Source organism: Anguilla rostrata, chromosome 4 (assembly GCF_018555375.3).
Source record: "Anguilla rostrata isolate EN2019 chromosome 4, ASM1855537v3, whole genome shotgun sequence".
NCBI classification, from domain to species: domain Eukaryota; kingdom Metazoa; phylum Chordata; class Actinopteri; order Anguilliformes; family Anguillidae; genus Anguilla; species Anguilla rostrata.
The window spans coordinates 19,448,167-19,459,633 of record NC_057936.1 but is presented as its reverse complement, the minus strand read 5'-3'; the positions used below and the strand labels follow the sequence as shown (position 1 = coordinate 19,459,633).

At 36.0% G+C, this 11,467-nt stretch overlaps 1 protein-coding gene across 6 annotated transcripts in view; it reads left to right on the top strand.

Annotated features, from left to right (window-relative positions):
* Positions 1-1,050: 1,050 nt before the first annotated feature.
* The window catches only part of LOC135252733 (piezo-type mechanosensitive ion channel component 2-like), a 128,066-nt gene continuing 117,649 nt past the window's right edge, over positions 1,051-11,467 (top strand). For 5 of the 6 annotated variants that reach the window (XM_064331176.1, XM_064331175.1, XM_064331174.1 and 2 more), the window contains exon 1: positions 9,241-10,037. In XM_064331176.1, coding sequence (XP_064187246.1) covers positions 9,941-10,037 — 97 coding nt within the window. In that variant the 5' untranslated portion in view covers positions 9,241-9,940. Of the gene's footprint in view, positions 1,113-9,240; positions 10,038-11,467 lie in introns of those variants that run through there. The other variant, XM_064331177.1, reaches the window with a different exon arrangement.

Here is an 11,467-nt window from a genome sequence, read left to right as displayed (position 1 = left end):
AAGTATGAAATGGTTGAAAGTGAAATTAGTAATTTAATTTCTTCTAAACATAATATTACTGCGTGCAGTAAGATTACCTTTCACACATAGTATTTAAATATTTGAACTGATTAAACTGATCTTTGAACTTTTGCTAGACATATTAGCCAAATATAAAGATATGTTTAGATTTAAAGTGACCCCACTCTCAATCATAACAGCAAAAATTAAAGGAAGGACCTGAGCTTCATTTGGATCAGCAAGAGACCGACTAGTCCCTCACTTTAATCCACAAAGCTTCTTATTTGTAGCTGGATATTTATTTTGTATAATGTTTAGATTGTGAAAGTGCATTTTAATTATATTTTAGAAAGTGAGACACACTCATCATAAGTCCTTACAAAAATACATAAATGGCATGGCTGTAAACAATCTCAGCATTCTTGACTGTACATTTTAAAGGTAATTATTTCATTTGATTTAATGAGAAAAAATGATTTGTGATGTTTTATACATAGTTATTGTTTGCAGAGTGTATGGTACACGGATGGTCGGTTGGTGGATTTTACAATGAACTTCAGAGCGGAGACTCAACTTGAGCAACAAAAGTGGGGTGTTTCATTTACAAAGGTGCCCCCAACTATTATACACACATTTACATATACAGTGTGTGTGTGTGTGTGTGTGTGTGTGTGTGTGTGTGTGTGTGTATATATATATATATATATATATATATATACAAAACAAAAGAATCAGCACATAAATTACACTCACCCAGTTACACCCACCTACTGTCAGCCACTACTGAGAGCAAAATGCCCTGTTTATATACACTACATTATCTATATATGGACTATACCATTTCCGTACAATATTCAATTATCTCAGAAGAAATGACAGTATATATTTTTACATATAGAAATCATTATACATATATTATCCATTGCTACTTCATATCTAATCATCACATATCTAATTGGGTATTAGAAAATATCACGAATGTACTTTATGGTCTCCCCCTGTCTATAATAGCCAATTAGACTTGTCCAGCGCTTCCAATAAAATTGCACAGAATCGTGCTCTTCGGATTACGTCATGCCAGTTTGAAAAAGGAACGAACGGAATAAACCACGGTTGGTAGCAACTCCTAACAACAGCGTTTATTGAACACGCTATCATCAATTTCATGTTTGAAACCAGATGTGTATGTTTAAGTAATTTGCAGTATAGTATGGTGGTGAGCAGATGTACAGTAGTGAATGTGTTTGAGTTATAGATCGTAGGTTTGAGTTGACAAACCGGCAAACATAAATGGTGTGCACTACATGAAAGCGGCGTACTCGCGACAAACAATCGCTATCATAAGCATCTACAAAATACGAACGTTTTAAAATATAGTGTCCTAGCAGGAACGGAGTGTTTTTCTCCGTTACAGTGTACATGAACTCAGCTGGAACTCTACACAAACCATATTTTTTGAGGAATAACAGTGTTGATGCCAGTGATTAAACTGTACACTCAGAGATTAACATTTTAAATGGTTTTATTCGTGTTCTCCACATGTCATTATTTTCATAGACTAATTTCTACCCAACGCCTCTTGGTGTTTGTTTTAAGAAAATATTTTTTAGAAATAAATGGTCATAAATTCTGAATTGTTCATCCAGTGAAGTTGGGAAATGTGCAGGCTACTTGTTTTTTATAATGCACTGAATATATTAAATGTTTGAATATTTACTGAAGACAGTGAAGAACTGCATTGATCTTGATGGTTGTGTGGAAGTTCACAAGCAAGCTAATGGAGTTCCAAAGAAAATGTTCTATGAAATGAGAACAGATCAAATCTTCTTTGGATAAAGAAACTTTTATGGAGGTATAGCCTTTATGTTATGCAAGAAATGTGCTGTAAAGTAATAGCCTTATCCTTCTGGTCTTATTGTTAGTCTTGGCAAGGCTTTATGATTTCTATATGATTTTTGTGAAATAGTCATGGAACTTAATAGTTTTATTTTAGTTTTTTTTTTTTTTTTTAGTTAAAGTCTTTCAGTTTTACTGTATGTTTTCAATTGGCCCAGACGGTTTTTGGGTGCAGTGAAGGATGTATTTTAGATATTTACAGAAGTTTCTGATGACCTGGCAGCTTTGCATTGGCTGGTATAGGGGCCATCACAGGTTTGTTGTTTTTAAAACCCTAACCCTAACACTTCACATACTGTAACTCCAAAACAACTTGTACAGGGACATTATGTCTCCAGAGGCTATACACACAAGTAGATTAGTTTTCTATTCACAATTATTTTAAAAAATCGGTCTTTATATTGTGCAGGTATTTCTTTTATTATCAGATCAATGTGGAACAAGCTCTCCATTTCCCAGGGCTAGACAGGCATCGAATATACGGTCTCTGGATATAGCCTATTACATACAGCTGGCTTGTATGTAGCCACACTACATACAAATGGAAATTAACGTTATGATTATGGCTGACTTTCGGCTATATTGTCTACTCGCCCAAATTTAAGGATGAGGAGTTGCTATAGAGAGAGGTAGGGAGGTCCGAGAGAGAGCGTAAAATTATCACGCTAACATCCCGTTTGAAGACAGCAAGGCACCTTTTCAGTAGATCCGGACAGTATAAAGGTAGTTGGTGAAGATTTCAACCTTTTTTTCCCCACAAGTTGGAATTGCACATGCACAAACCAGGTTTAGTCCTGTGGATTTGTGGTTGCTTTGAGGTCTCTCTCATGCAGTCATTTTCTTCTCTCCACATGTAGTATTGTTGATACAGGGAGCTGTGTCACTTCTTTCATTGAACGCAGCAGTCTCAGGCTGCATGTGTTTATAGGAAATGGTTCACAATGAAATATGTGTATGTGTGTATGTATTATCACTGTACATGTTGCTCTGGAGTAAGTGCATTTTCTTGCTGAAAACTAAAAACCCATACCAGCAATTGCACAGCTGGCAGGCCATCAGGACCATCTGTAAATATCTAACATATTCTTCATCACACACAAAAACTGCATGGGCCAACTGACATCACACTCTTAAACTAAAATAACATCAAAAAACAGGAAATTAACTATCCCTTTAATTCACAGATTATTGGATTTTTGAGACATGGTTGTAAAAGGTTGGATACGGTGTTTCATTTGGTCAGACCCTAAACACTCCCAGACAAATTAGCAGATTTACTGTAGCTCACTCTTTGAAGCTTTATTTTGAACACAAAATAATTTATAGTTGAGTAGGTGATGCTTCAAATGTTCCAAATCTCCCTAAAACTACTTGTATTACTACAAACAGTTTACTATGCGTTCATATGTCTATGGGCAATTTTGAAGACACTGATCATTTTGACATTAAGTCTAAGATTACAAAGAGTAGTGTCTTTCAGTGCTTAAGCCTATTTTCTTACCCCCTCAGCTAAATACTAATACAAAATGTACGTATTTTACGTAAATATTTGAGTTAAATTGGCACAAGCAGACTTGAGATTTGGCCCTAACTGAAAATTGCTTCTGTAAATATGATCCATTAAAATCCAAAAGATAATATGGAAAATATTGAGGCCGGCAACTGTACAGTTGGGGACCATAATAAATAATATATAGTACAACACAGTTCAGCATTGGAAACGCACTGTTAATCCAAGTAAACATGCATGGATTGATTACAAAGTTATTTGCGTAAAGTTAATCTCTGCCCCACTTTTATTCTCTGCAGTATTTTGGTTCTTTTTCTCCTGACTTTTTCCATGTCACGTTAGAAAATCAATAACAATTTTCTATTAAACCCCCTCCCTTCAAGGTTCGGACAGTATGGTCAACACTCAAAAATGTGAATGGACAAGCTGTAACCACTGAAAAATCTGACATTCAGTCTCAAATAAAAATGTTATCGTCTGTCAGTGCTGAAGCCAATTCATAACGCAAAAGTAAGAGTATCTGAAGATACTCAGGTCTCGTTGAATTAGTATTTTCACATTATAAAGCAAAGCCTTAGATTTTGCTGTCATAGGTTAATGGGTGTGACTTCAACCTGGAATTAAATACCCATGAAGTATTATCTTGTTCAATATGCATTAGTTACACTAATGCTTTTTCTTGGGAAAAGAAGAAAAATAAATTTTATTGAAAACAAAACTTACGCTACTCAAACTTATGGCATGTTGGCTGGACACTGGTTAGCTGAATAAGCATTTCAGAGGTTTACTTAGGTCTCAAAGACACATTTTTAAAAACATATGCCTGCAGGATTGAGACTACTGCCAAAATGCATGACTGAAAAAGCTTATTATGTCTTCAAGCGTATCAACCAGCTGGGCCTAGGTTTTTCGACACTGCTTGTTTTGTGGAGTCTGATTTCTCGGATGAGTAGTTTTAATTCCTATCTTCCACTCAGACTATGTTAAATCAAGCTATATGGCAGTGGTGTTGTTTTGTTTGTGCATTGATGAAAGAATTGCCTCAATGAAATATTCCTTTATTTCCCTTAGTTTATGTCTTGCAGATGCTAGTTGAAAGGATTCTTGATGTTTGGCAGATGTTTTATACTCTAACACACAAAACTATGTGCAAGTGTGTGTTTGGCACATTTAATCTGTATGGACTTGCCACAGACTTTCCTTTGTGGGAATACTACATGTTGAGAAATGCACTTAAGAAGTGGTTTTAGGCTTCTGAATGCATTCCCAGGAAGAGATTTTCCAGTGTCTTCATTAGTTAACGTCATTGTATTATTATCAGTTCTTGGAATTGTATAGCCTGCAGACTACATTGGTGTTGCTTTGGTGTCCTCTCTCATGGGTATGCTGAATCCCTGTGAAAAACTTTCTGACGACCCACAAGGACTGACAAATTAGGACAGACAGATGGACAAAGAAGTCAAATCAACTGTACTGGTACTTACACTATGCACTGATTTTCTATCACCTTCCATTGTCAACCATTTGTTATGTTTTGCATTATAGTATAATATTACTAATTACAGCTGCAATAGTAAACTGTTTAATCTGCAACCAGTAATAATGTTAAACCCATTGATGTACCCATTGACCCTAACACAGGCCTAATATGAGAATAACAGAAAATTATTTATTTATTTACTCACTGATTTATAGAGGTGGTCATACCTATGTTGGAATAATAAAGGGGAAGAATGTTCTGCTGACACAAAACAGCCTGTAGTGCAGTAAATAAGCTTGGAGATAAACAGAATTAGCCTGTGAAGGAACAGCATGGGCATGCAGTAGAGGCTGAAGACGAGCCAAGCAGTGCTACTCTGTGCAGGTTTAAGCTTCTGGTGTCACAGGAATGGAGACAAGCCAACAGGAGCCCAGCAGGGTATTGCAAGGACCTGGGCCTCTTTCTAATCACTTATTTAATCAGTCCTTGTCTCTTCAGTCATCGACTAACCTTGAAATGAACCAAGGTCCGTCATCTTTAAGGACATTCCAACCCATGGCTTTGACTGAACAAGGACGTTCCATTTGCCCAGTACACCTTTCCTCAATTCCTGTGTCCTCACGCCCTTTCCTTGCTTCCTCTGTTGGGTGGAGCTGAAGAAGTGAGGAAAGGACAATGAAAGGATGCAAGGACATAAAAATAAGTGATTGGAAAGAGTCCCTAGACGAGGAGCTGCGACTTGTAGGCTATAATTGTAAATATGACCAAAAAATTGCGATATTCAGGTCACAGAGCCAGTATTCTCTGTATGGGAAGAAGAGCCTATGATCCAGGATAATGCTGTGGTTCTCTGTGGTTTGGAAAGGAACAGAGCAGAACTGTCAGGAGTTATTCATGGATCTTAGATAGACAAAGATTTAGCTGGCAAGTGCAGTACATCTGCCTTGAAGAGATCCAATTTAATTCCTAACATGTACAGACGTGCTCCTGTCTGGAAAACTAACTCAGAAATATCTAATGCCATCGGTAATCACTCACAGCATTATTGTATCAAAGAATTTATTTTACAGCACTATACATGCATCCATATCGCATACTCATTCTTACAAATGTTTAATGTGATACTTTTTATTTATTTATTTATTTATTTATTTAATTATTATTATTATTATTATTTTTTTTTTACAGTTTATTGGTTTTCCAGTTTATTTGGATCCCTGACTGAGGGGTAAGGAGAACATGTGATGATAATTAAAGGATGACAGAAGTACAATTTTGAAAATGGAAAACAGTCAAATGTGGCTTAAAATTGTCACTTTGCGACTTGTCAAAAAGTACTGGATTCTGCAAATACTATGACAAATAAGTCTATTTATTTGTCAGCGCTTCCTTAATATGGTGTACGTTTTACTGAGTTTAGGTCTGACAAAGCACACATTATGATTTGTAACAAGGGAGTTGCACTACAACAAAACACATCAGCATTTGTATTAATAATAATTACTGCTCACCAGAATCAAAATGATCTGACCTGAGATATTAAAGTAGCTCTAATTTTTATTTTGTGTCCTTACTATGTACCCTGCCGATATTTTAAAGCTAACAAACAAAGATTCTCTTTGATGGGAGAAAACATGTCACCTCCCATCATCATGGAGGGAGAACATTGATGGGGCCAATCAATACATCATAATTTAACTAATTTAAGTGTTGTGCTTCTGACATATGTACAGTATCCCCGGAGCTTTCTTCACAGGCTGATAATATTTAGGCCTGCTTGATCTTTATGGATGTGGATGTGCATTACCGGTACTGCTGTATGGAAAAGACAGTGGTGGAAATCTTTTCATTTGCCAGAAAATTCAAGAATAGGATATTAAAGACATTCCACTGGACACTTAGCACATATACTGGCATGGTAACCAAAGCTTGACAGCCAGATTAACAGCCTTTCACTGCTGTCTCCATATTTCTTGGATTTGATTTTCATTTGATAGAATAATTTAATCACGTAGTAACTTACAGCTTTGTTCAAGGACATCTTAAAGCTATGTTGGCTAGATATATGACCTATACATATTAAAGCCAGTCTTGCAGACATATCCCCAAGCTATAGAAAGCATTTATTCTGGCATTGTCCTTAATATCATATTCCAGAAAAACCTAAATCTAATGAAATGAACAGTTGCTGTCATCACATGCCCTCTCACATAAACAGTATTAAAGTCTGTTTATGTAAGTGTTGGATTGGAAGCTAGTTTTGACTCATGTTATGATATGAGTCAAAACTAATTGAGATGCCTTTCTGTTAGAATGAAACATTTTGGTAAATGAAGTCAAATTAATTCACTCCACTCCAATAATTAATTGGAGTAATTTAAAACATTCCCAGGTAAAGGAACTGTACTTAAAAACAAGTTTTCTTGCATGCATACTATTAGCATTCCAGAAATATTGCCAAACCTGGGCTATCGTTTAAATCTATATGTTCTACTTCAACAAGCCGTGCATGAAGTTTTATTCATGTGTCCTGGGAAATTACTGATAAGTATTGTCACGACACTGTTTTTGGACTCCAGTCCAATTTATAGACCATAGTATGATCATAAACTGCTGTGTTCTCAGCATGGTGCTTCATCCTATGCCATGTGTCCCATTTCTTTAATCACACAAATTATAGTCTTATTTCTATGGCTCATTTCATTTCACTGCATGTCCTTGATATTTATTTCTACATTGCTAAGTATATCATATTTTACATAATTATAGAAATGTGGATAAGACAGAGCAATATTATCCATAACAGGCAGCTTAAATACATTGTTTTAAGGCATGTTAAATGAAAGGATATAGGACATGGTTGAACAAAAACAATATACAGTGGCTTCATAAAGGAAACGGTTGAATTTTACAGTATATAACAGCAATTTCTTCCTGAACTCAATCATTTCTACAAGGAAAAGTTTTCCCAGGGTACAAAAATAATCTCTTGTACCTTTCCAGAAACCACGTATCACTCCTATGTATCTAAACTTGAAAAATGTGTTGTTACAGTACTGCTGCTGCTGCTTTACTTTTTGCTGTTGAATTAACGTGTTTAAACAATTTGAACTGTAATGTAAAATGCACTCTTTACTGTATTGCAGCAATAGGCATCTATGCCAAGAGTTTGTGATTTTAATTATCATAATACTATAAAGGGAAAATAAATCTCACTCTGTCCTTTGTATACTCACACTGTTCAGTATACAAAACTAAAAAATACTTCTCGCAGCTGGTACAGTCAAATACCAGTAGCTCAAGTAGCATGCCCTGGCAAGGCTATTACTGCACTGTTTTTTTAGGTGCACAAAATCTTAAATTTTACCAGTATTTTTCAAGTTGTTAATTATATAATTCTGGTTAGCTCAGGGCTGCTAAATTTCAAATTATAGTTTGTTTTAAACCAGTTTGAATCAAGATTTTGCATGCAAATCTTGTGTCAGCCTCTCAGTTTGATTTGGAAGTACATGGGTACATAATAATACTAAGATAAACAAATTAAATATTTAAGAAAGATACAATGCCTGGGATATATTGAAATTAATATTTCAATATTACTGATGGTAGCCCCAAAATGGATATGCGCCGACATAGGAGTGAAGGGAGCGCTTCTTACGGCAGTATCAACACTAGTAAGACTGCTTACAAGCGATAGATGGCGCCGTAACATTATTTCTCAAACAGAACCACGATCACTAGGTCGAATTCTTAACTAAAACCGAACTCAGAACCCATCCCTTTGACATTGTGCAGCTGTCAAAAAATATACCTGCCTAAATGTACATCGCTCTCTTTCTCTCCCTACACGATAATACATATACATTGTATGTTGAGAACGTCTCTCGGTTCAATACAATAATGGTTAAGTACAGTTATGTCTCTGTAATCTGATTTTTGCTCATCTGAATGAAGATAGACGTTATATTTGAAGTACCGTAATTAAATCATTATTAGGCTGTTTTATGTCAAAATAGTAATCAAGACACTACATTTGGATTGTATCACAATACCATTTTATTGCCTTATCAGAATTTCTATCCGTTATATTTAGTACCAACAAATTAACCCAGACTGGAATCTGCCTGCGGGTTAGGTTACCTGACCCCAAAGGCAGAACTTGGAATGAAGTAGACGAGCCTGTGCGACACTGGAAGGAGCTAACCTATCCAGACACTTACACCCCTCCTGGTTCCACCCTCCTCTCCTTATTGGAGACCTACATTTACTGTCGAGATTTGCTAAGCTTCTGATTGGGTATGTAATTTGTCATTTACAGGGTAGCACAGCGAAGTTTTCATTCAGGAGCACAGGAAAGCCAGATGAAGTTTGAAGGCAGTGGTTACAGCTGTGTTGTAGCGAGTAGTTGCTGTTTACTTCATGAGAAAGAATAGCACGTTTTTCATCCGTGCGCTGTCCGTGGCAACTTAGGCTGTTATCCATAACTAATGCTTAACTTTGGTATTTCGGGACTGGTTTCGGGATTATAGGCGGCAATTATGAATGAAGAAGTTAATCAGCGTTTCCCTTTATTTTTGCTCTTTTGGGGCGAAGTTTCGAGGAAATCACAGTTTTCCTGAGATACGAAGATAATGACCCATTGTACCAGCGGATATGAATAATCAAAGCTCCATTTAAATATATTAACGAATTGTAAATGTTTTAACTTCATGTGCATGTCGTTTTTAATTAGTTGCAAAAACAACAGTTGTGCAACAGATGTTCACAGTCTCTGATATGGGGTGTCGAATCTAACAAGGCAGAGGCGCTGTTTTACGAAAACTGAACAGGGGGTGACGGGGACTTAAGTTCTCCACTTCTTGTAGAGGGGCTTTAGGTTATGGGTCAGCATGAACATTATCCTGGACTGGTGCGCCCCCGAGAAAAGGGCATGTAACGTTAAACAACCTGGGCAATGCCCTCCTATCCGAAATTTGGAAAGGGCTGGACTTGAAATTAACAATAGTTTAAGTTCTTAAGCAAGATCGCGTATATATTTTAGAGACGTTTCCTACATGTTCATCTTGATTAAAGAAAAACTCCCGGCAATGGCTTCCGAAGTTGTATGTGGACTGATCTTCAGATTAGTTCTCCCAGTATGTCTAGCCGCAGGTAAGTACTTGTTTTCTAGTCTATAGCATGCCAGGTGAATGTCAGGTTTAAGATTAATTGTACATTTCTGCAATAGTGTGATATTAGGGTATAACAGCGGGGTGCGTTCATTTTTTATTAATGTGCAACTGTACCTGTCGTGTGATCCCACAGTTCCTTCATCATCATCATCATCATCATTATTATTATTATTATTATTTAGTAACAGTATCTTGTATGGCATGTAATAGGAGCATGCTAACCTTTTTAATTTAATCCTATCAAAAGTGCTACTTTTGTCATTTGAATGTTGTGTATTTTTTATTTATTTATTTATTTTGGTATAACATTAACAATATACGTAAGGTTGATAATTCATGTATTACAAATCAAATGAAAAGTTAATACGAAGTACGTTGAGAACTGCTTGGAGCCTGCCAGATAAATTAACTTAATTGGACCATCGATGTGATTTGTCGTACCACGAAGACACTAATGGAAAAAGGATTGGAGCCTACAAGTAGGCTGATTGGTATGGCAAATTTAAACTGTAAACTGTGTGTCTCTAACGAACGATTTACTGTGACAGTAGTGCATTATACCTGGCGGTTTTCTTCTCAAATAAAAAAAATTCAGTGTTAAATCAATACTATCATAGTTTATATGAATCAAATCGATAATGTAGCGTCGCCTATATGTACTCTATTTGAGTCAACAGTGCTCTGTTAATTTTACACTGAACATTTTGATGTGTTGCTTATTATTATTATTATTATTATTATTATTATTATTATTATGTCCTAGTTGTTTGTATTAATTAAATCGAATCCAATTAACATTTAAATTAATGAGTGCAAGGTGATAATATTTCAACTTGATTTTACATTAAATTCCTGTTTATTCCTGTTAGTGCGTGCATTGCAATTTCCCGTACGTTGTTACAATGCAATGCTGATTATAAACTGAATGCTCCGACTTATCTCCAGCTTTTAGCACATAATCCAGTGTGTGCATGGGGCAACGACGTTTATGTAAAATTATCACATGATTTTTATGTTTTAGAATCTCTGAAGTTGATATTGGTATTCTTAATTTACAAGTATATGCATCTTGTTTCTGAGGTGATAGATTTACCACTTTCACATTCTTCCTCAGATAGATTTCCTGAATTGCGTGTAAGGAAAAATGAAATATTGTTTCTCTGGAAAATTCTGTTAACGTACGTGCAATTCGACGAAGAGTTAACAGGTTGTCAGAGCAGCTAGCTGTTGCCGATATGCAGCCGCTTAAATGACGGAACCCTGCAGTAATGGGTCTCTTTAATAATGCAGAGGGACATTGGAAGCGGTTATTTACACTTTAGTCAGTGATGGCTGTCTTTAATGTTCAGTCGCGTGCTTACAGATGGTGTTGTGGACCTTATCAAGGAAGTAGAGTCAATATTGCAATGT